General features: G+C 42.9%; 1 protein-coding gene across 1 annotated transcript in view; it reads right to left on the bottom strand.

Moving 5' to 3' along the window:
• Positions 1–26186, bottom strand: part of TAF2 (TATA-box binding protein associated factor 2) — a 164737-nt gene that overhangs the window by 3365 nt on the left and 135186 nt on the right. Inside the window, exons 23-25 of the mRNA XM_073632181.1 lie at positions 19335–19564; positions 16617–16718; positions 14480–14585 (exon numbers count right to left, since the gene is read on the bottom strand). Of these exons, the coding sequence (XP_073488282.1) occupies positions 14480–14585; positions 16617–16718; positions 19335–19564 (438 nt within the window). The remainder of the gene's footprint in view (positions 1–14479; positions 14586–16616; positions 16719–19334; positions 19565–26186) is intronic.

Raw genomic sequence — 26186 nt, 5'->3', positions numbered from 1 at the left:
TGTTGCGTATAGAGCTGTGTAGCTGCAGACCTGTCAGGGTGCCCAAGCTGACCTGTGTGCACAGCCAAAAGCAACTACAATGGATATGTGAGCATCAAAACTGGACCACGGAGCAATGGAAGAAGGTGGCCTGGTCTGAGGAATTCAAAAATGGTTAGAGAAACATACCAATGAGTTTGAGGCGTTGGACTCCAAATTCTGCAGATCTAAATCCAATTAAACATCTGTGGGATGTGTAGGGAAAAACAAGTCCAATCCATGGAGGTCCTACCTCACAACTTACAGAAATAAGGGATCTGCTACTGACAGGTTGGTGCCAGATAGCACAGCATAACTTCAGAGGTCTAGTGGAGTTCAAACCTCAACAGGTTATGGCGGGTGCTCATAATGTTATGGCAGATGGGGTGTGCGTGTGTTTTCAGTTACTTCCTGGTTTCCAGGCTTAGGAAAATTATGTCATACATCCCAGGAGTCGTCGGAAGGGGAGGAGGGCTTTTTTCAGCTAAGCACACCCTCCTGCCTGAATGCCTGAGCAAAGGGCTGATGGGATTCCAGGAAGTAATGCTACTTAAATCATCTGCCCTTAAAGTGGTTGTATCTATATAGATCTATATAGATCTATAGATATATAGATCTATATAGATCTATATCTATCTTTTTTTTTTAAATTTAAAAAATAAAAAGAATAATAAAAAATTCCCCTTTAAGACCATTGGGCGGAAGCGCCGTCAAACGTCACTTCCGCCATTCAATGTTATGGAGCCCTGCGGTGGCCATCTTTCCCTCACCCGGCTCCATGTCTCAGAGGGAAGAGGACGCGATAGTCTCCACCGCTACCGACAGCTCCGATAAGCGGCGGAGACAACCAGAACGCGGCGGGAGGGGGCCCCCCTCTCCCATCCCCGATGAAAGTGATCTTGCGGTGAAGAGACCACTTTTATCCCAAGGGGCACCGCCCGCCGTTGTTGAAAATACCGGGGTTATGGCAGCTAGCTGCTGCCATAACAACGGTATTTAGCGTCAAAGTACCGATGTACAATGATGGCGATTTGCGCTAAGTGGTTAAGAAAAAAAATAAGGTAATTTTGAAACTGATGGTAGCAACACACCTAAAAAATTGCAACAAAAATCTGTCAAGTACGTACAGTGATACCACGGTTTGCGAGAAACCCGGTATACAAGCGTTTCGCAAGACGCGCTATATATTTTTAAAATTCTGACTTGATTTGTGACGAGCAGGACTCTAGCCGCTGGTGTATGTATTACTGTATGTGGCCAGAGGTCCAGGAGCGCTGGAGAACTCAGAGACGCTCAGAGACACTCCCAGCTGGGTGGGCGGGCGTAAAGTGTGTCGGAGCACCCAAAAGTGTCAACAGTTCCCAAGTGTCTCTGAGCTTCACCAGCGCCCCCGCACCTCTGGCCACATACAGTACTGCATACACCAGCAGTGGTTGTGAAACAAATCATCAGAGTTTACATTATTTCTTATGGGGAAACTTGCTTTGATATAAGAGTGCTTTGGATTACAAGCATGCTTCTGGAACGAATTATGCTTGTAATCCAAGGTATTACAGTAGTACGTTAGTAGTAAGGAAAAGCTGGAATCAGAATTGGACCACGGACCAATGGGAGAAGGTGGCCTGGTCTGAGGAATTCAAAAAAGGTTTAAGAAACATAACAATGAGTTTGAGGCGTTGGTTTTGCAATCAATTAGGTTAATTGGAAACAGGTCAGTAAGATGATTGGGTATAAAAAGTGCATCTTAGAGAGTCAGGGGGGAGATTTACTAAAACTGGAGCATGCAAAATCTGGTGCAGCTCTGCACAGAAACCAATGAGCTTCCAAGTTTTATTGTCAAAGCTTTACTGAACAAGCTGAAGTTAGAAGTTGATTGGCCACCATGCACAGCTGAACCAGATTCTATGTGCTCCAGCTTTAGTAAATCTCCCCCATTGTGTCTCAGAAAGATGGACAGAGGTTCAATTGTCAAACAATTTCCGAATAATGTTCCATTGCAAAGACTATCATCATATACAGTACATAATATCAAAATATTATCTGAGAATCTGGAGAAATCTCTATGAGCAAGTGACAAGGCTGAAATGCAATATTGGATGCCCAAGATCTTTGGGCCTTCAGACAGCACTGCATTAAAAACGAGCACGATTCTGTGATGAACATCACTATGTGGGCTCAGGCAGGGCCTGACAAATTTGCTTTGAATCTAGGAGCCAATAAAGTTAGCAGCCAGTTTTTTTTTTAACAAAGAAATCTTATCCTTGAACCCTTTCATAGCCAGAGCTGTTTTGTGCACACGTTTAAAAAATCATTTTAGGCCTGAAGATTACATAAAACCCCCAAAACATTATATATTTTCTGAAAGCACCCTAGAGAATAAAATGGTGACAGTTCCAATTTTTTATGTCACACAATATTACTGCAAAGGTCTAGGAAACACAAAATTTCAGAAAAAACACACAATAAAAAGTTAATTTTAGGGGGCACAAAAACAATAAATTATCCATACAAAAGCAGAGGTTGCACCAAGTAAATAGATACCCAACATGTCAAACCTTAACCACTTGTCGACTGGGCCATGTCATGACGCCGGTTCCTCCCTTTGGGTACAGTGTTGCACCGCTGAGTAATTGTCATTCAAAGTGTCAGCACCAAAAGCTGAAAATTGGTCTGGTTAGGAAGAGGGTTTAAATGCCCAGTGGTCAAGTGGTTAAACATGTCAGCACCCTATATTTTTCCATAGGTGATGCTTTAAAAGCCCCCCTTAGGTCATCAGTTTAGCATTATAAAGGAGGTCTAGTGCTAGAATTATTGCTCTCATTCCAGCATGTATGATATGTAACGTGTATCGCAATTGGGGGGCCTTAATTTTTTTTTAGGGGGGGAGATTGTGCTTGGGTGTAACTTACATTTTTTTTACAATTAAAATGTATGTATTTTTTTCCATCAAAAAGTCCCCTACGTGAGGATTTATTTGGTGACAGGTTCTCTTTAATGAGACATGCAGGGTCTACAAGACCCCTATGCTCCACTGAATGTAATGCAATGCACATCACACTGCATTACATTCTTTCCCCCAGCCTTGATGGCTGGGGAAACTGTGAATGGGGACCAGGAAGTGACGTCACACTCACTTCCAGGTCAACTAAAAGGGGAGTGGATGTGTGTCCGCTCTCCTCCCTCCCCCCACCCGAAGGCACCCGCTATGCCAGTCCACACATGAGGGGGGCATGCGCAGGGTGTGGGGAGCATTCGGGCGGCACCCCACGTGCCAGAACAAAGCTTCTGGTCGCAATGGTCACCTGGCGCCTGGGGTTTGTCGAGCCCTGGGCTCAGGAACACTTCCAAAAATCACTGTCTGTAAACACAGTTCACCGTGCCATCCAAAAATGCAAGGTAAAGCTCTATCATACAAAGAAAACGACATATCCGAACATGATCCAGAAATGCTGTCTTCTCTGGGCCAAAGTTCTTTTACAATGGTCTGTTGCAAAGTCGAAAACTGTTCTGTGGTCAGAAAAATCAAAATCTGACATTCTTTTTGGCAACCATGGGCACCCCCATCTAAAGAGGAGAGGAACCTTCTGGCTTGTTATCAGTGCTCAGTTTAAAAGCCTGCACCTCTGATGGTATGGGGGTGCATTAGTGCATATGAATGGGCAACATCTGGAAAGGCACCATAAATGCTGAAGGATATGCCCGGGTTTTAGAGAAGTATATGCTCCCATACTGCATCTATGACTACAGCATGGCTTTGTAGTAGAAGAGTCCGGAGTGTTTAACTGGCCTGCCTGCAGTCCAGACCTTTCATCAATTATAAATATTTGACTCATCTTGAAATGAAAAATACGACAAAGACGACCCATCAGGCAAGAATGGGACAATATTCCTCTCCCAAAACTCCAGCAAATGGTCTCCTCAGTTCCCATACATTTACAGAGTGTTGGTAATTAAAAGTAGAAGGGATGCTACACTATGGTAAACAATTTAGGGGTGCACCGAATGGAAATTTTGGTGCCGAAAACCGAAACCGGTAATGAATATTACAGCTTTTAAAAAAATATTTATATTATTTTTATATATAAAATTGTATTATTTTCAACTTTTTAATATCATCAATTTAAAGTAATATGAATTTATTGTTTGCCATTATTGGCACCTTTATTGCAAGAAAGGTCAAGAAAAATGGAGTCTACAGTCTCTAACCATCTCTTGTATCATGTCTGCAATCTCTTACTTAAACACATTGCTAATAGTATTAGCAAAATTTCCATTTGAGGCACCTCTAGCAGATATGATACAGAAGATGGTCAAAGACTGCAGACATGATACAGGAGATGGTCAAAGACTGCAGACATGATACAGGAGGTGGTCAGAGATTGCAGACATGATACAAGAGATGATCAGAGACTGCAGACATGATACAAGAGATGATCAGAGACTGCAGACATGATACAAGAGATCAATGCAGCCTCACCAGTGTCCATCAAATGCAGCTTGCTTGTGCCCAGCAGCCTCACCAGTGCCCGTCATATGCAGCCACACCAGGGACTGTCATATGCAGCCTACCAATGCCCATCATATGCAGTCTGCCTGTGCCCAGGAGCCTCACCAGTGCCCGTCACGTGCAGCCTGCCTGTGCCCAGCAGCCTCACCAGTGCCCATCATATGCAGCCTGCCTGTGCCCAACAGCCTCACCAGTGTCCGTCATATGCAGCCTGCCTGTGCCCAACAGCCTCACCAGTGTCCGTCATATGCAGCCTGCCTGTGCCCAACAGCCTCACCAGTGCCCATCATGTGCAGCCTGCCTGTGCCCAGTAGCCTCACCAGTGTCCGTCATATGCAGCCTGCCTGTGCCCAGCAGCCTCACCAGTGCCCCTCATATGCAGCCTGTTTGTGCCCTGTAGCCTCACCATTGTCTGTCATTTGCAGCCTGCCTGTGCCCAACAGCCTCACCAGTGTCCATCATACATAGCCTGCCTGTGCCCGGATTAGAGTGCGATCTCCGTGTGTCACAGAGCAGGGTTTGAATTGCCCGAGCCTCAGTAATAATGTCCCGCCTCCTGTGATCACGTCACACTGATTCAACGTCCTGCCACTGGATCAGTGTGCTGTATATCACAGGAGGCAGGACATTGTTACTAAAGCCAAGACAATTCAGCTCCGTGACATGCAGCGAGGGAGGGAGGAGTGGACTGGGGCGCGCCAGGGTGACACTCCCGCAATGGGCGGCACCCAGGGCGGACTCTGCCCCCTTTCGGTATCGGCTGTTTTTTGCTATCGGCTGAATGAAAAAGACACCGTTTTCGGCCGAAATTTCGGTGCACCTCTAGTAAACATGGCCCTGTTCCAACTTTTTCTGATGTTGCTGCCATCAATTTCAAAATGACCTTATCTTTTTAAACAACTGCAAATTGTTGCATTCCGTTTTATGCAGATTTTACACAGCGTCCCAACTTTTTTTGGAATTGGTGTTGTATACAGTATAAGCTTTACCATACATGTAAAATAAAATGTAAAAATGTAATTTTTTAAAAATGTTCTTAAAAAGATTTTTAAATCTGCATCTTTCATTTGAAAATTTCTTCCTGAATCTGCCATGTTCAGGCACTTCTTGTTATAAGATGACAATGCTCTGTCCTGATCTCATAATTATGTGCCTGCATGCACTATCATCCTGCTTTACAGGCTTTCAATGGAGACCCCAAAAGGCTGTTTCAACACATTATGTAAGCTTGGTCCACTGTTGTCACTGCTAGGAAATCCACTAGGACGCTGCATGCAACAGCAGATGAAACACGTAGGGAGGAATTTCTAGCATTGTCATCATGCTGCTGCATTAAGACTTGTGCCTTGGCTTGTAATTTGAGTTCCTTACATGCAAAATTGTACATTTTTTTTTGTACTTATTTTATTGACCTTGGAGTTATTTTCATAAAATCTACTACACCATGGTCCATTTCTGTTCACCTTGTTTAGGAGGTTTGCAGTGCAGCTTGCTAATGTGTGCTGGGTTTGAATTGAGTGGACAGTTTCAGGCTGTTTCTTGCAGTGTCCTAGTCGGCTACAGAAAGGAGAATTGCCTTGATTCTTCTGTGCGTGTTTCTACATGCACTTCCAACAGTTTTATCTGGTGAGCATCTTTAAATTCACTCGGGAGTGGTGCGAGGCTATAAACCTGAAGATTTTAAACATCCCGTGTGCAAGAGGCCTTAATCATAGCTGAGGCAGTCAGGTTGAGATTTCCTTTCTTTGCATTTCTAGATTTTCATCACATACCTTATTTTAGACCAAGTGATGTCATCACAGAGCACCTGTACTTCTCTATTCATGTTCTTCAAGCATGCCATGGCTGGTGTTGCACTGAAAACATCACAGTAACCTTCCTCACTATCTGTCTCAGGAGCTCTCAGCCCTGATATTTGAGAGGAATTATGCAAATGTCAAAATGCCTTGATGAGTGGATATCAGTCTGGAAGACTGAGCATTCCTAGAAAGGCTGTATTTGTAGGCACACCACACTAGGTAACACCTACGTGTGATGCTGTGCCTCTATAGTTGAAAGAACTTAAATCCAGTGAACGAAAGGGATGGGCCAGGGACAGCAGAGCTGCAGAGGAAAGGGTTAGAGTGGTCTCCAAACTGTGGCCTACGGGCCGGATGCAACCCTGTGCTTGAATTTATCCAGGCCCTTGGGGCACTACTCCTCTGACAATGATGATGAGGCACCACCAACAGTGGAGCATGATTCTTCCTACTGACAGCAACAATGGAGCACTATCCGTCCCACTGACACAAACGATGGGGCACTATCCGCCCCACTGACACAAACGATGGGGCACTATCCGTCCCACTGACACAAACGATGGGGCACTATCCGTCCCACTGACACAAACGATGGGGCACTATCCGTCCCACTGACACAAACGATGGGGCACTATCCGTCCCACTGACACAAACAATGGGGCACTATCCGTCCCACTGACACAAACAATGGGGCACTATCCGTCCCACTGACACAAACAATGGGGCACTATCCGTCCCACTGACACAAACAATGGGGCACTTCTATTGACACCAATAGTGGACACTATTCCTTCTATTAAAACTAGGGATGGGGCACTATTCCTCCAACTAATACCACTGACTACTGACTACTGACCACAGGCGTTACGCAATTTTTTTACTCTCACTGACCACCAAGCCGAAGTTACTGTTTACTCCCAGTGACTCTGAGGCATTTTCTATCCCCACTGGCCAAGGTCTGAGCCAGCTAAAGTTTACAAGACAGTAAAATGGCCCTTTGTTTGGAAAGTTTGGAGACCCCTAGGTTAGATAATACAGGATATCATCCAGCCCGGAAGTAGGATGGGTTCTATGACATGCTGCAGCTTATAATGCACACTGTCAGGAGTGAATAAGCTATTTCAGTACAGGAGGGCAGCTTGTACAACTGTGCTAGACTGAAGGTAAGCCTGAAATCCAACTTTAAGAAAAATTACAGAATAGGGAGCCAAGAGTCCCCCTTTACACCCAAGCAGCAAATTTGTATTTCTTTGAATGCTTTCCTGCCAACAAGTTTATGAAGTATAATCATTTACTGCACTTATAATTAGGGCTGCTTTAGTTCGCGGTAGGAGGAAGATTAGTTGAATGCTGCATGACATAATTCCATCTGAGGTAAAAGCCACTAAAACAATGAACTTGTTGATACCGTTGTGACGAGTCATTTAATCTTCCAAACATATGACATTAATTATAGCAGAAATTTTAGCCAGGCTTCGCCAGCGACAAACATTAATTCATTCAGGCAGTTGTCTGTGTTCCCGTTACATAATACCCCCTTGAAATTTAGTTCTTAAATGATGTGGTAAATATCGTGGCTAATTGGTGGTAATTTTCCCTTAAGCTTCTGGGTGAAGACAGATAAAACCCTTTAGAAAAGCTGAGAAATTATATACAAAGTAAGAGACACTAATGAAGAAACACGCATCTATAAAGTGAGACGAATACAGAGTTTTTGCAGGGCCTAGTCCACAAGGGATATTGCTCTTATCTCTTATACTCCGATAAAATATAAGGCCTCATACACATTAGACTGTTCTGAACGCCCTTCTGCAAACAGGAGAAAGTGAGCGTTAAAAACACGTTTAGGCATGTCAAGCATTTGGGTGTTCATTAATTTCATTGGCCAGAATATTCATTTATGAAATGAACGCTCAAGCACTAAACGTGCCTGAAGTAAAGGCACGTTAAACGTTTTTCCAGCCCAAATGCTCCTCCCCTGAAAGCCATTTTAGCGCATTCAGATTTCTGCCCCTAAATGCCCCTGTCTCTAAATACTTGTAAACACCTATGTGTGAATAGACGCATAGGTTAACACAGAGGGACAGAAAAATAAAAAAGTCAAATGCCTGTAAATGGGCATTTGACAGCTGCAGTGTGCATGAGATTTAACACAATGTTATGATGAGGTGGGAAAACAGAAACCAAAAAGCCCTCCACAAAACCAGTTCAAAGCACAGAAAAGCCTTCTTAACACAGATTTTTTTTTGTACTTGCTGTTTTATTGAGGGATACAGGAATTCAGATACAGCTAGGCTATACTGCTACCTATAGAGGTTTGGACACTGGCACCAGAAAAGTTGTAAGTTAGCCCCTTAGTTTTGTGGAAAAGCAGTAGCAAGGGCAAGATCAAAAACATAGAAAGATGGTACCGATGTTTGTCAATGAACTCCAAGAAAATAATTTTCTCATCCACTGAAGGAACAAAAGGAATAAGCTGAGACATTCAAAAGCAGTCCAATTAAGTGATTAGCAACAGCCATTAACAGGCTCACAAAAAGAGATAGCAGAACGGTCTCAACTCAGAACCAGCTGAAGGACCCATGCCCAAATTTGACTAGGTGAACTGAAGCCCACTACAAGCCAGGTGAAGATGCCAACAACCAAAGGGAGGACACAGAGTATCAACCTGATACTCTAGACCCACTGCCAGAGGGGAATGACTCCACCCGAAGAAACAACAAGCCTAAACCAGTGAAAGGCTTGGAAAACAAAAACCCACCAAAACAGGTGGAACAAGAGAAGTACCTGATATAGAAAGAACATGACCTCCTCCATGAGGAGGAGGAGGTTGTCTAGCCAAACAGATATCTAGGAGGAGGTTTTCAACCATCATGGCACAATAGCCCATAGTGATGGTGAAGTACCCCTGAGATTGGTAGAGAACCGAAAGATACAATCCCACATGATTCGCCCGACTGAAAGGGGCAGGGAGCACTGGAAGCACCCCCACAAGGGTAGGACAGGGATGAAGTTATACCACTAGCACTACTGGTGAAGAGGAGCCACCAGAAGAGAATGAGGATAAAAACATTTTAAAAAAACACCCGGAGGTGTCTGGGGTATGATAGAAGAGATCTCCAGAACCTGCCCAACCCTGAGCACAGAAGGTAAGGCTAATGGCTCAAACTTGTCTTGCATACACACGGACACACAAATCTTGTCGGAAATTCCGAACGTCAAGAATGAAGTGATGCACAAGACGTACGACGAGACGAGAAAAATGAAGTTCAATAGCCAGTGCAGCTTTTCTGCTTGATTCCAAGCATGCGTGGGACTTTATGCGTCGGAATTGTGTACACACGATCGGAATTTACGACAACGGATTTTGTTGTCAGAAAATTTGAGATCCAGATCTCAAATTTTGTGTGACGGAAATTCCGATGGAGCCTACACACGGTTGGAATTTCCGACAACAAGCTCCCATCGAAACATTTTCAGTCGGAAAATCCGACCATATGTATGGGGCATTAGAATCTCCTGACTCCTAATCACTCCGCTTCTCAGCCTCCTTGTGGTGGTGATAAAGTAAAAAAAAAAATACAATTATTAAAATAGTTGAAAATGCTCCCTCCACACCCACAAACACAAGAAAAAAATAGCTGCGACAGCGAAAGGGCTAATAGACAGTTGTACTTTCTCAGGGCTCCTCAAGCCCTCCCCATTACTTGTTCTGCCAAAGCCCTACTCCATAGAAGTCATTGTTTATATATACTGTACTTGTAATGGCCTGCAGGGCTGTAATGCTGGGCACACACAAAGTTTTTTTTTCCGTTCAACCCAGCGGGGTTTAGTGCAGTGATCTTCCTACTGAGGTATTGTGTTCTGACACGGGGACCGCTGAGGCAGCGGGATGACGTCATTGGGGCAGGTAAGTGCACAGTGAGTTTCAGAGCATGCACAGTGCTGATTAAGGATGCACGGGCACCTTTCTCAAGCTTGAGAAAGGAGCACACATGGCCCCTAATAGGCACTGCACATGCTTCGAAACGCGTTGTGTACTTTCCTGCCTCGGTGACATCCTGCTGCTGCAGAGGTCCACGCTACACTCTACCAGCACTTTCTCCTTCGCTGCCTTGCTGTTTCTACCATTGGACTTGCCAGCTTCCTCTTCCAACATAGTGGCTGTTTCAGAAACAGCTTGACGTTCATAGAGTGGATGACCCACACAGATAAGCGCGTTTCTTTTTATTCCATGCGAGTTGTCAATTTGGATTGTATAATAAATGTTTTAATATACTACACTTAGAGGCACTTTTCCCCGTTTTCTTTTTGTATTAGCTATAAACCAGTAGCTCCTCCTATTATTCTAAAGTGCGGATTACGCCTCTTATTTCTGTCATTTGTAAATGAGCAAGACATGCAGATACTGTGTTTTGAGAAGGTTCGACATTATCTATTGTAAAACTTTGCAGATCATAGAAGTCCAGTCTAATTTTTGATGCCTCAGAGGCACAGATAAATTGCTTTTAGCACAATAGCTCCCTAAATATTATTTTGGTGAAAATTGATTTTCTCAAATATCTCTTCATTAACAATACACACTTACATTGCCCAAGCTTGCATGTTTATAAATAGGGAGGTGAGGGATAGGAGAGCAGAAAACACAATTTTCAATCTCTATTGGCTTTTCTCAACAAACATCTGCAACTCAACGTCGCTAATGATGGTCTTTCTCTTAGAAGAAACTTTCTGGGAGGTCTGTGACAGTCTGCTGCTCTACAGATATAGGGAGTATAGTGCTAACATTTTGACCATAGAGAAGACGAGATATAGTTATACCTAGTTAGACTGATATTTGTTGAATCCATTGCTACCTGAAAAGGCTGCTGTTATTTGATCAAATGGTGTGAATGATGCCCCTTCTTAAAACATATCCAAGTAGCCGCTGCAAACTTAGATCTACAATATTTTACTTCCTGTACAAGTCTGCTTTATTGCAAACACATGTTCAATTGGTAGGCAAAAGCAATAGGGAACATTTGGGAAGGAAGACATGTGAAAGTGATTATTAGGATTTCCGTTTGCAAGTACAAAGTAATTGTATTTGCAACACAAATGGACATTTCACTGCGTGTGGGCAAAATATGACCACTCTGCCAAACCAAAAATCTGATCTGAACAGACTGGTTGGAAATTACGATAAATAGACTTAACGCCATAAAAAGATCTTTTATTTATCTGAAGATCATGGACACAAACACAGTTGTACACCGCATGTATAATACTTAAATTGCTATTTTTGCATTGCTAAAAAACAGTGCGATGGATCTTTCCACAGAACTGTGGTTGCCTGAGGTTATTCAAGTTAGTTCACGTAAAAAAATGCTAATAATAATTCTAATAATATTCACAGAGTCAGGATTACTACACAGGATGTTAGTTGTGTGCTGGAACACATAATGCTTAGTATAAATAAAATTTAACAATTTGTGTTGAGCTTTTGTATTTAGTTGCCAACTAAAGTAATTTCTTATTATTTATTAATAAATAATTTCTTGATGCAAGTCTACAGTTCTGACAACTCATTTAACTACTTGCCTACTAGTGGGCACTTTTACCATCTTCCTGCCCAGGCCAATTTTCAGCGCTGTTGCACTTTCAATGACAATTGCGTGGTAATGCAATGCTGTACCCAAACAAAATTTTTATAATTTTTTTCACACAAAAAGAGCTTTCTTTTGGTGGTATTTAATCACCACTGCGTTTTTTATTTTTTGCTAAACAGACGAATAAAGACTGAAAATTTTGAAAAAAAATAATAAAAAACTTTTGCATAGTTTGTTATAAAATTTTGCAAACAGGAAATTTTTCACCTTCACTGATGTGGGCACCTTCACTGATAGGTGACACTGGTGGGCACTGCTGGGACTGCACTGATAATCAGGACACAGATAATCAGTGACCTGATTATCAGTGTACATGTCCCTTTAAAGCTGGGTTCACACTGATGCGGTGCGAGAACCACAGCGATTCCTGTACGGGTTCCCACACCGCATCAGAATCGCAGGCAGTCCACACTGTGTAAATAGAAAGAACCGCGCTAACACAAAAACATATAAGCAGCAGCATATAGTGCGATCACAGCAAAATATAGAGTCCTGTAAAAACACTGTGCTCTGCGAACCGCTGCGGTTGTCAATATAAAGTTAACAGACAGCCCCAAATCGGTTTGCAGAATGCAGTGCGAACTGTGGAATCAGATGGAATGGATTGCGTGGGTCTGAACACCCATGCGATCCGATTCCAGTGCAGACAAAAAAAAAAAAGGGTCCTGCACTATTCTGGTGCGAATGCGATGCGATTTCAGCCATACAAACTGTATGGCTGAATTAGCACCGCACAGACATCACATGTGATGTGCACAGGAATGCGGTGCAAATCACCTGCGATGTCTGCAATTGCATCAGTGTGAACCCAGCCTTAGAAAAGCTGGTTATCGGCTCTCTTCTCCTCTCCTCATTCTGTCAGCATGAGGAAAGGAGTGCCGATAACCATTTTATTTTTATCCGTGATCAGCTGTGATTGGACACAGCTGATCTCGTGGTAAAGAGCCAGTGATTGTCTCTACTTTGCCGGGAGGGCGTCCATAGACGTCCTCCCATGCTCGAGCGGCCTGCGCTCCCCCTGCAGGGCATGCGTGGTGCGCTCTGTGATCAGCGAGTCTATGAGACTCGGCTGATCACAGATCGGAGTAAGGGGTCGATACCGACCCCTTACCACGTGATCAGCTGACAACCAATGACAGCTGATCATGTGATGTAAACAGAGCCGGTAATCGGCTATTTTTTCTCCTCACGCTGGTAGTGTGAAGAGAAAAAATCCGATCACCGGCGGCTGTGAGAGGGACATCAGTCCCGATCGTGGAGAGCCTCTGCAGAGGTTTCTGTGCCCCCTAGCAGTGCCCATCAGCGCCATCTACCAGTGCCCATCAGCGCCATCTACCAGTGCCCACAGTGTCACCTATCAGTGCCCACAGTGTCACCTATCAGTGCCCACAGTGTCACCTATCAGTGCCCACAGTGCCACCTATAAATGTCACCAATCATGTGCCTCATCACCAGTGCTGCCTATCAATACCATCTACCATTGTCCATCAGTGCCACCCATAAGTGACACACTCCAGTGCCACCCATAAGTGACACACTCCAGTGCCACCCATAAGTGACACACTTCAGTGCCACCCATAAGTGACACACTTCAGTGCCACCCATAAGTGACACACTTCAGTGCCACCCATAAGTGACACACTTCAGTGCCACCCATCACTGTCCTCTTATCGGTCCTGCCTTATCTGTGCCTATCAGTGCCCATCAGTGCAGCCTCATCAGCGAATATCAATGAAGGAGAAAAATTACCCATTTGCAAAATTTTATAACAAACTATGAAAAAAAAAAAAAAAAAATTTCTGTCTTTTTTTGTTTGATTAGCAAAAAATAAAAACCCAAGTGGTGATTAAATACCACCAAAAGAAAGCTCCATTTGTGTGAAAAAAAATGATAAAATTTTCATTTGAGTACAGTGTAGCATGACCACACAATTGTCATTCAAAGTGTGACAGCACTAAAAGCTGGTCTGGGCAGGAGGGGGGGTTTAAGTGCCCAGTAAGCAAGTGGTTAATCTGTGATCAGCAGTGTCCTCCAGACATCGTGTTCACAAAGCGCAGTGGGAGCGATCACGGGAGGCCGTCATATGTATGCCTCCCCGAGCTGTAGCTGTCATTCGGCTATAGCGCGGTCGGCAAATGGCTAAACTATATATAAAAAAAAAAATAATAATTTATTAAAATTGAATAAGTATTTTTTATCCCAGTGCAGGTGGTTTTCACTTAAGTGTTTGAGCTAACAACTGTGTCTCTGCTGCACTGAAATCCCAAGCAGTGTTGTCAGCTCTGTCCAATTCTTACCTAATGGCAAAACAGAATCCCTTCCTCTCTCCATAATACAAGTAGGAGGTGTTCTGTAGTCCTGCAGAGGAGAACTGGGCAAGGCTGATCATTCTGTTCATTGTGTTCTAAATTAACACAACAGCCAATTCCCCCAAAATAATAAAAAGGGAGAAGGTTTTACAGGCAGTGCAGAGTAATAAATGTTTGATTTGCCCCCTGAAATAATACCTGGTGTTGATGGTCTTTCCAACATATTTAAATGATGATAAATGAATGCTTGACTGTCATGCACAGTATCCATATCTATTTCTTCCTCTTCCAGTATATTTGGGAACTGTAAAAAAGGAAATCAATATATATTACAACTTCCCTGGTTAAATAACTAATGGAGCCGGCATCTTAAGTAAGGGAATCAGGAAGTGAATCCTTGCGGCTTCACAGCCTGTTTCCCTACTGCGCATGCGCTTTTAATTTAATGTGTACCGTTTTGGTACGAGAAAAAATAAAATAAATAATTAAATCGGTAAACGAAAGACTTGGCATGATCAGAAACAATAAACAACAAATAAAAGCCTATGTCAAATGAGGATTTTCGTACATTATTTCCTTCCTTAGTTCTGACTTGCTATGAGCCCTGGTTCACACTGATGCAATTTGGCATGCGATTTGACATATCAAATCGCATGCCAAAGTCGACAGCTGTTGCCCGCAATGGAACCGTCCGAATCGGTGCGACGCCGACTTTGCGGCACTGCACCAATTCCCAAAAGTAGCTTCTGTACTACTTTTGCGATTTCAGGTGAGATTTCAATAGACATTTGTGCAGGAAATCGCACAGATATCTCTGAAATCGTCAGACTGACATGCAGGAATGAAATCATGCGAGTTCAGCTGAACTTTCAATCCCGCAGCAGTGTGAACCCAGGCTGAAACAATGAAAATTGATGAAGATCATTCTCCCAATTTTCTCATAGTGCGTACCAGCCTTTAGAGCAGGGATCTCCAAATTACGGCCCTTCAGCTGTTGCGGAACTACATGTCCCATGAGGCATTGTAAAACTCTGACATACACAGACATGACTAGTCATGGTGGGAAGTGTAGTTCCTGAACAACTGGAGGACCATCGTTTGGAGACCCCTGCTTTAGAGACTGAAACTGTGGAAAAGGATCTGAAAAGCACACCTGCAGCATATAAATGAAAGTAGAGATAATCTTATAATAAACGAACACTTAAAGGGGAACTGCAGATTGGACACCTGCCTCCTCCTGTCAGCACACCTGCACCATTTATATATTTTTTAATTATTATATACCGTACATATCTTTTTTTTTTTTCCCCAGCAGTGGGCAAGTCCAGAATGCCACAGAAGCCAGCACTATGTAATATGTGATGACACTCTGCACAGCACTCTTCTATGGGCCATAGCTCCATTGAGAGCCGGTCACTCTCCCCTGTCATGTGAATTGGATGTGGAGAAACCCGCATCAGTGTGAACCCAGCCTAAAAAACTAAACAAAAAAAAAATCACACATGCCTCCATACCTTTTCTGGAGTGAAGGAATTATGTGCTATAATCCAACTGAAAAGCCTCAACACTAGGAGAAGCTGCCAAATATAGCAGAGAAGGCAGGCATGATGCCTGCCAGCACGTGGGCATGTTTCTCAACACAGACCCTAGTCTGTGTGACAACTGCAATTATCTTTACTCTTTCAGGCCTTTTTTTCTGTTCTGTGAGATTTTCAATCATTACCTGTCAAAGGTGGCAGAAGTCACAAGACCCCTTTCACACTGGGGCGCTTTGCAGGCTAAAAATAGCGCCTGCAAAGTGCCCTGAAAGAGCCGCTCCTGTCTTTTCACTGTGAAAGCCCCGAGGGCAGGACGGTAAAAAAAGTCCTACTAGCAGCATCTTTGGAGCAGTGTGTATACCGCTCCTGCCCATTGAAATCAATGGGCAGTGCGGCTATACCGCCGGCAAAGCGCTGCTGCAGCAGCCCTGTGCGGGTGGTTTTAACCCTTTTTCGGCCACTAGCGGGGGCCGAATACCCCCCACAAATACAACGGTAAATCGCCGCTAAAAATAGTGGCGCTTTATCGCCAACGCCCCAGTGTGAAAGGGGCCTTAGGGGAAGTGATAGGAATGTTCCAAATCTGGACACCGACAACACTGAAAACCTCACAAAGATTCTAACCCTTATCCACTTTATCAAATGTGAACATCAAAAGGAGAACTTTACTTCAACTAGAATGCCCAGAAATATCCACAATTCTTGTCTATCATGCTGAATTTCCTTAGATTGAAACAGAGGAAGTTACGATTCAAGCTAAGTTTTAGGTTTCTGCTGTTTTCATCTTTGTCTAGTACCTGTCCAGGTTCCAATACAGATTCAAGTAGAACCTCCGCTTTCCTTTTCATACCCGGCTGATGGACAATCATACTGGAAAGAACTTCTTTAACATCTTCCTCCTATGAAAACAAAGCAAGTGAAGAATATACTTTATAATCACAGCACCCAAACTACTGTATATAAGACTTGTGCAGGCTGTAATTATATCCACTTGCCCTCCAGAAGATTTACCTCCTTCATGACCAGGCCATTTTTGATGTTACATTAAATGAGAATTGTGTGGTCATGCAACTCTGTACCCAAAAATAGAGCTTTCTTCTGGTGGTATTTGATCACCACTGCGGTTTTTATTGTTTGTGCTAAACACAAAAAAAACACCAGACAATTTTGAAAAAAAAAAACAAAAACACAAAAAACAAAAAAAACACCCAATATTTTTTACTATAAAACATGCCCAATAAAAAAAAGAAAAAAAAACATTTTTCATAAATTTAGGCCAAAATGTATTCTGCTACATATTTTTATAAAATAAGCGTATATTGATTGGTTTGCGTAAAAGTTATAGCGTCTACAAACTTTGAAATTTTCTATTTTATTTTTTTACTAGTAATGGCTGCAATCAGTGATTTATAGAGGGACTGCGATATTGCGGCAGACAGTCGAGACCCCCACACTTTTTTGGAACCAGTGACACTAATACAGTGATCAGTGCTAAAAATATGCACTTACTGTAATGACATTGGTTGGGAAAGGGGTTAAACATCAGGGGCGATCAAATGTGGTTTAAATAAATAAGAAACCCTTTAAAAGGATTTTTTGCTATGCTATGCTTCTCTTTTATTTCCAATTATTCTTCTCTGGAGAGTTCGACTGTATAAACACGGAGTTCAGGAGTGGCTGTTTTTAACTTTGCAGACCAATACACCTTGGTTAAGAAAGGAAATCACCTATTGGATGTCAAGATTATCTGACACTAAGAAGAATGAAAAGAAGATCTCTATTTTGGGGATCCCAAATTTTCTATAAAACAAAAAAAGACAATTCACCGTCTTTCAGATTTTAGGACAGCGTCAGTGGGAGGAATAGTGCCCCATCGTAGATATCAGTGGGAGGAATAGTGCCCCATCGTAGATATCAGTGGGAAGAATAGTCCCCCATCACAGATATCAGTGGGAAGAATAGTCCCCCCATCAGAGATATCAGTGGGAAGAATAGTCCCCCATCGTAGATATCAGTGGGAAGAATAGAGCCCCATTGTAGATATCAGTGGGAGGAATAGTCCCCCATCGTTGATATCAGTGGGAAGAATAGTGCCCCATCATAGATATCAGTGGGAGGAATAGTGCCCCATCATAGTTATCAGTGGGAAGAATAGTCCCCCATTGTAGATATTAATGGAAGGAATAGTCCCCCATCATAGATATCAGTGAGAAGAATAGTGCCTCATCGTAGATATCAATGGGAGGAATAGTGCCCCATGCCCCATCGTAGATATCAGTGAAAGAATAGTGCCCCATCATAGATATCAGTAAAAGAATAGTGCCTCATCATAGATATCAGTAAAAGAATAGTGCCACACCTTAGATATCAGTGGGAAGAATAGTGCCCCATCGTAAATATGAATGGGAGGAATAGTCCCTCATCGTAGATATCAGTGGGAGGAATAGTGCCCCATGGTAGATATCAGTGGGAGGACTAGTGCCCCTTCAGATATCAGTGGGAGGAATAGTCCCCCATTGTAGATATTAATGGGAGAAATAGTGAAATAAGACCAGATGTGCTCCAGATCGCTCATAGATGCTGTAGTGTCCCATCACAGGAATAGTGCCCCATCATAGATATCAGTGGGAGGAATAGTCCTCCATTGTAGGTATTAATGGGAGGAATAGCCTCCATAACAGATATCAATGGGAAGAATAGTGCCTCACCGTAGATATCAGTGGGAAGAATAATGCCCCATCGTAGATATGAATGGGAGGAATAGTCCCCCACGTAGATATCAGTGGGAGGAATAGTGCCCCTTCGTAGATATGAATGGGAGGAATAGTCCCCCGTCATAGATATCAGTGGGAAGAATGGTGCCCCATCGTAGATATCAGTGAGAAGAATAGTACCCCATCGTAGATATCAGTGGGAGGAATAGTGGCCCATTGTTGGTGTCAGTGGGAGGAATAGTGCCCCATCGTAGATAATATCAGTGGGAGGAATAGTGAACCATCATGCCAGTGGTTGTAATAGTGCCCTAAAGGCCAGATAAAAGCAAACAAAGGGCTACATCCTGCCCGCAGCTTGGGAGACCTTTGCTCTACTCCACTCACTTTTAAAAGAAAAAAAAAAAAAAGATCACTTTTGAGGTGCCCCTGTGTGTTTCTAATTCCACTCTGTGCAAGTACATTGTGGCATACATAAATATCTAAACCAAGGTCATCCAGGTCTCTATAAAAGTACTACGACCCAAATAAGACCAGATGTGCTCCAGATCGCTCATAGATTGCTCACAAATCATTAACTAGTCTGATGCCATTCTGTATCAGTCATTTTTATGGATGGATGTAGGCAACCAAGTAGAGAAAAAGCGAAAAGCCGATTTAGGTAGAAGCTTCTCAGCTATGTCAGTTTTTATAGTATAAATGACTGCCTGCTGCCAATATTATGGATTATTTCTAAGCCAAGAACATGATGTTAAGCTAGATGTGCATTAAACTTTAAGAACCCTTATATATTAATAATCTTACGCTGCTCTGAAATCCTCCGACTTGCCCGTGCATGTTGGCATTTGGCACAAGATCCTGGCTGCTGGTCACCGGCTCTGGAATGATGGTGGGGTTCAGTACAGCTTTTTTTTCCTTCAGGTTAAGGACTAGTCCAAGCTCTGGCAATGGCAGACAGGAAGGTCTGTTGAGGCCAAATAGTGTGTGGTAGAGGTCGACCGCCCCACAACGTAGTCTCCAGTCATGTGAAGTACCTGCAACATTTAAAAGGTTGGTGGTTACTGGGGAAAGTAACTATGAAGAAGTATACATAATTCAATCCCTTCAGGTATAAATTGACTACTGATTAAAGGCACGCTATGTTAAAATAAGAGGATTCTGTAATTAAACACACTCAGGGGACACAAATTGTTTATTTGTCTTACAGCTGTAACTTAAGATACTAGATCAGCCACACTCAACCAGGGCTCCATGGAATCCCACGGTTCCCCCAGAGGTTGCTAGGGGTTTCTCGAGCTGTGGCTCACACCTATCTGATGGTGCCTGCATAATTTCACCTCCAACACCACTTGGATGATCTTTTTAGCTGACTGCAATGGTGGCATTCTAAGCGACACTATTAGGTGAGCAATCTTCCCACTGACCACCAGTGTAGGGGGCATTTTCTTAATGACCCCTGATAGACTAATCTTAGTTGGGGTACCCTGAGACCTAAAAATTATTATAAGGGGTCCTGTGGGGTAAAAAGGTTGACAAAGGCTGTCTTAGATGATGCAGACGCACAGTAGTGTACTAAAGCTGGCCACAGATGTATCAAAATTCAGCAGGGACCAGACGAATTTCCATCCATGTGTGGATGTGCCCCTGTTCAACAGAACTTGATTGTTATATCGACTTCTGTTGAACGGGAATGTTGGAATTTTTTTCTTAGTGGCTGCAGCTGCTGATCATTGTATTCTGGCAGCGGAGAGTCCCGCTATCAAAACACAATGTTCCAGCTGGGAATTTGTCATTTAGCAGCGGGAGTACCGACCTTGTGAATTCAGTCACCATTGAATTCAATAGTGTTCGAATTTGGGTTCAGAAGTTTTGCTGATTTGCAGCCTGCTTGGCAAAACTGCCAACAGTGGCATATTCATACATCAATATGACAACCACACTCATCCTGTTCTGTGCCACAGAGACAGCAACTAGTGAATATTCTCTGCAGCAGGGTCAAAGACAGAAATAAAAGCCTGACAGGAACTTTAACTCGACCCCAGTCATTCCAACTAAAAAAAAAAAAAAAAAAGAATAAAGTTTGGCCAACGTTTTGCTTTAAGGTGGCCATACATGACGGCAAAACTGTGGAGAGGGGAAGAGTACATGATGCCTAGTGCATAAATTTAGTGAAGGTCTACTTTAATGGCGGCCATACATCCAGCCCAGCCGAATTTCGATTCATGTAATGGCAAGTGAAGGGTTCCCCCATCCAACTGCACTGTGGATTTGTGAATGTGGGAGGGAATAGTGTCTTTTTTTATTCAACCTGCTTTTTGAACAAAAAAAATGAATCATCTATCTATCTACACAAGTAAGTCGTCTGTGTAATCTCCCATTGTCTAGTTTTGCAAAGTAAAAGTACATCTAAAGCCAAAACCTTTTAATTCAATTTGGATACATTAGGGAAAGATAAAATCCATATCATGTACAATATTTTTGCCATCTGTGTCTCATTGGAGAGATTCCTCTTCACTTCAGGCCCTTTAGACAAAAAAGAATTGAAAGGAAAACTTTACAAAATGAGGAGAATCCCCTCTTGGATGAGTATTACTGGAGCAACTGTTCCCAGTGGAAGATTCTGTTGGTGACAAGCCAAAATTCACAATTTTCCCTCACTTTCAGTTCTGGCGACAATAATCACTGGCACAAAGAGAAAAATTATCTCCATTATGGAGACACAGACTGCAAAAGAAAAAAAAAAAAAAAAAAACCTAAAGAAGAATTTCAGGTATGGATATTTTATACATACATTGGTCCAGCTTGAACCAATGTAACTATGTATAACCATACCTGGCTGATGTCCCTGGAAGCTAGTAATAACTGAAGTAGATAAAGCTACCCCACTGATTTCTTACTGCATTCTGAACACTGGAGGTTGGCCAATCAGCATTTTATGAATGAAGGCAAAGCAGTCTCTGATTGGACACCACGTCTAACTGAACACAGGAGGTTGGCCACCTGGTATGAGCACCATTCAGAGAATGTTTTGCTATCTCTTCACCAGAGAATGCTCCACCTTGTTGAATCAGAGTGGCCGACCTCCTGTGTTCAGAATGCAGCAGGGCAACCACTCAGCATGGAACTCAGAAACAAGTGGGGATCACTGGAGTAGTGGTGACAGCTTTAATAATTGTCAGCTTCCAGCAGCATCAGCCAGGTATGATATAAACATAACTGCTCAACCAAGCTGGACCAATGTAACAATGATTAAAATATCCGTACCTGGAATTCTTCTTGAATAGGTTCTAATCCTTCTACACACTATCCAAAGCTTTGGGAAAAAAAACACACTCTAATGCCGCGTACACATGATCTGAATTTACGTCCGAAAAAACTTGGATGGTTTTTCCGATGGAATTCTGCTCAAGCTTGCCTTGCATACACACGGTCACACAAAAATTCTCTGAACTTTCGACCGTCAAGAATGTGGTGACGTACAACACTACGACGAGCCAAGAAAATGAAGTTCAATGCTTCCGAACATGCGTCAAATTGTTCCGAGCATGCGTGATTTTTTGCGCGTCCGAATTGCATTTTCGGATAGGAATTTTTCCTGACCGAAAAATAGAGAACATGCTCTCAATCTTTTGCTGGCTGGAATTCCACCAGCAAAAGACCGATGGAGCATACACACGGTTGCATTTTCCGACAAAAAGCTCTCATCGGAGTTTTACTGGTGGCATTTCCGATCCGTGTGTACGCGGCATAATTGTCCCCACAGGTGTCAAAGTTAAAGTATAAGTTCGCCTTTCGTAGCATGTTATAAGTTACACCCATATTCAGGGAGTAACATGTTACGAACGGACCGGCCCCCACACATCCCTCATCCCCCGTTGCGACAGCTAGCGTGGGATCTTCTACCCCATCACTAGCTGTCACAAATTTAAAAAAAAAAAAAAAGGCGGCCGAGCGGGGCTTCGTCTGCCCGCCCGCATCACTCATTCACAGTCCTCTGTGAATGGCAATCTACAAGTCCTGACAGCCTTTGAGGCTGTCGGGTTGAAGTTTTCAACAAATCACTATGGCGCTGTGGAGCGCTGCGGTAGTTCATGGAGTCTTCCTGTCAGATTGTATCTGCTTGCCCATACGATGTACGGGCACACATATATACCGACAGGTCTGCAGGAGACCTGCATGGCACCAGCGATCTGCTGATTGCTGGTGCAATGCTTTAGAGACCCCAGAAACAAAAAAATAATAAAAGCACATATTTTTTAAACTTATCCTTTAACAAGTTACTTTACTTATTAACTGACAATCAGAAACCAAACAGCAGCTTTCTAACAGATTGCCAGGGCTGATTAATACAACACATATAGAAAATGTTACTGAGACTTTGAATGTTATGCAGTGAACAGAACTCAGACTTCCTTCGAGTAAACAAAATCGTATTCTGTACTTCAGGACACAAAGAAAGGATCCAGTTCCCTACTATAACATTTGGCAGATTGTTTGTCTGGCGAGCAGCCTGTCAGTTCACCCCACCTCCCAGAGCGCAAATCGCCGATTAGAAAATAGATCAACAATGAACAAATTCAGAGCTCTGAGATACACAATTAAATCCTTGTTCAAATGTGTCACACGGCCAAGACTTAGGGGGTACAATTTCTTACAGTGCGGTTTCTGTGCAATAGCTAATACGGTTACGGGGAACGCCTCTACTTTTTTTTTTTTTTAAACTAAAAACAGTCTATATGGTGCATATCACAATTACTGGAGACCATATTCATCATAGCTTATCCATATACCTAATCTAGCTATGTATTTTACCCTATTACCAAAAAGAAGCAGTCACAGAAAAAAAAAAAAAATATCACTCGTTAGCGTGCCATCATCCCACACACACATTCATTCATTCTACCTTAATGGACTTAAAATGGACTTTATTTTATAGCACTATTTTATAGCAAAAAAATATCCAAAACATAAGTGCATAAAATCGATGTATAAATTCAATAAGAGCTCAGACAAATTTTCACATTAAATTTCTCAGTATACATTACATGAAATTTGACCATTTAAATCTCAACTATGAATTTTTTTTTGGTCATACCATTCTCCTGATACAATCATAGTTGTAATTCAAAATGATTACATTTCTATGCAATGTACGCTGTGTATATACTGTAGGTAGTGCTTTTAATGTAAATTGTTGTCTATAAATTTTTATTCTCTTTATACTCTTTTTGGATGCTATCATTTATCCATCATTTTTTCCTGATTATTATTTATATGTTATTCTGACAAGAATATGCAAGGATATTTTACTATGGATCGGTTTTATTTGATAGATTTACCAATAACATAGTAATGTTTGCAAAATGTTACCAATTCCCAACTATTCTAAGTATTTGTTAAGTGCTGACAAATATGACTTCAACTACAGCAGTGGCAGAGTGAAACATTGTAAAAATGCCAATATGTAGAAGATTTGTGAAGCTGTTGGCATTTGCAAAGCATTAAGTTCTGGTTCACACTGGTACCATGCGATTCAGTGCCAATTCCCGCATCGCACACTGGCTCACACTGAGATCTGTGAACTGCTGGGGGTGTCAATGTAAAGTTAATGACACCCCCAGATCGGTTCACAGATCGCAGTGTAAGCTGTCAAATGGTGCAGGAATCGTATCGCATAGGTGTGAACACCCATGCCATCCGATTCCAGTGCGGACCAAAAAGAAGGGTCCTGCACCACTATGGTGCGAATGTGACTCAATTTCAGACAGTTTGTATGGCTTAATTTGCATCGCACAGACATCGCATATGATCTGCACAGCAATGCGGTGCAAATCACATGCCATGCCTGTCATCGCACAAGTGTGAACCCATCCTAAATGTTTTGCAAGATATTTCTGAATCTAGAGGTGCCCCTATGGTGAACCAGTGAAGGCTTTACCCATAGTGCACTATTGTGAATAATCCATAAAAAAACAAAAACTGTGGGATAGACAAAAACTGCCTTACAAGTTGTAAGTAAAACACACCGCATAGTCTACAACAACCAATGAAATAAATCACAGTGCAGAAAACAAAAATAACTTGACTATAGTCTAGTGGTGTCCAGCTCTTGAACTTGAAGCCCAGTAATGATGAGGTTTTTCCATTCCATCAGGTAGCATCATATCTACATTTTGCAGTTTCTGTGACCACAAGTCACTGAAGCCCTAGCTGCCCACACCAAATTTAGCAGCATCAGCATTCACTTGTTAAATTGACTAACACTGATTAAATTGCATATTCAAATGTTTATACATTTTTAAAGACATCATAGACCCCTTTCACGTGGGGCTGAACCATTTGACGGACTCGGCTTGCTCAGCGGGGATTGCTCCGCTAATCCCCACCGAGCAGGCAGATGTCAGGTCCGTCTCTGCTCACTGTGCAGAGGCGGACCTGTCAAAGTCCTGCTCTGCTCTATGGGGAGATCTAATGAAAACGGACCACCTTTGCGTTTTCATCCGATTCGCCAGACGGATGGAAAATAGGACCATAGCCATCTGGATTTGGCGAACGGGATCGGATTGCATAGCAGCGTGCCTCAGTGGACATCTGCCCCTCCATAGGGGCAGAGAGACCTGGAGGAGGGGGAGGATCTGTGCATACAGGATAAAACAGCCTTTTTACACAATACAGAGGATTAACCCCTTGAGTTCCACAGTGAGTGTAACAAGCATAACAAGTATAACAAGGTCTGATCAGATCCACCTGAAAAACTGACAGGCAGACCTGATCAGACAGCCCATGTGAAAGGGGCTTAAGGCTGCGTACACACGAGCGGACTTTTCGACCGGACTGGTACGACAGTCTTTCCGACGGACTTTCCCATCGAACGGACTTGCCTACACACGATCACACCAAAGTCCGACAGATTCGTATGTGATGACGTACGACCGGACTAAAATACGGAAGTTGATAGCCAGGAGCCAATAGCTGCCCTAGCGTCGGTTTTCGTCCGTCGGACTAGCATACAGACGAGCGGACTTTTCGACCGGACTAGAGTCCGTCGGAAAGATTTGAAACATGTTCCAAATATAAAGTCTGTCAGATTTTCAACCGAAAAAGTCCGCTGCAGGTCCGATGAAGCCCACACACGTTCAAATTGTCCGCCGGACTCAGTCTGTGGGACCAGTCCGGTCGAAAAGTCAGCTTGTGTGTACACGGCATAAGACTTTGGTTTACGATACAGGCTTTGCAGATATATAGTGTATATTTATATTTTTTCATAACTGACAAAGTGTTCAGGAACCACTTCCATTCTTCAATTGGTCCCTGATCATTAGCAGAGATCTGAGCTGTCAGTGCACAGTGTTGGCTACTAGCTGTCAATAAGAGGTAGCAGATTAAAATACCCTCCGCACAGGAATTGTGCAAGGGAATCTACAGACAGGAAGGGGTCAGGTGGAACCCAGAACAGAAATATTGAGGCCGCCATTGCCGACTTGTCTTTGAAGATGTACTAGAGCAGTCATTTATCCTTATCCTTACCTTTTTGGCTGATGTGTATACCACGGTCACGTGATAAACTGCAGGGTCCACCTGAGTGCTGTGTTCAGGTAGGAGGAGAATTCAACTACACTCTGTGTCCTCATGCTGTTATGGGAGGCGGATCATCCA

Source organism: Aquarana catesbeiana, linkage group LG05 (genome assembly GCF_042186555.1).
Source record: "Aquarana catesbeiana isolate 2022-GZ linkage group LG05, ASM4218655v1, whole genome shotgun sequence".
NCBI classification, from domain to species: Eukaryota; Metazoa; Chordata; class Amphibia; order Anura; family Ranidae; genus Aquarana; species Aquarana catesbeiana.
Note: the sequence above shows the minus strand (reverse complement) of the source record. Positions and strands in the feature narration are given on the sequence as shown.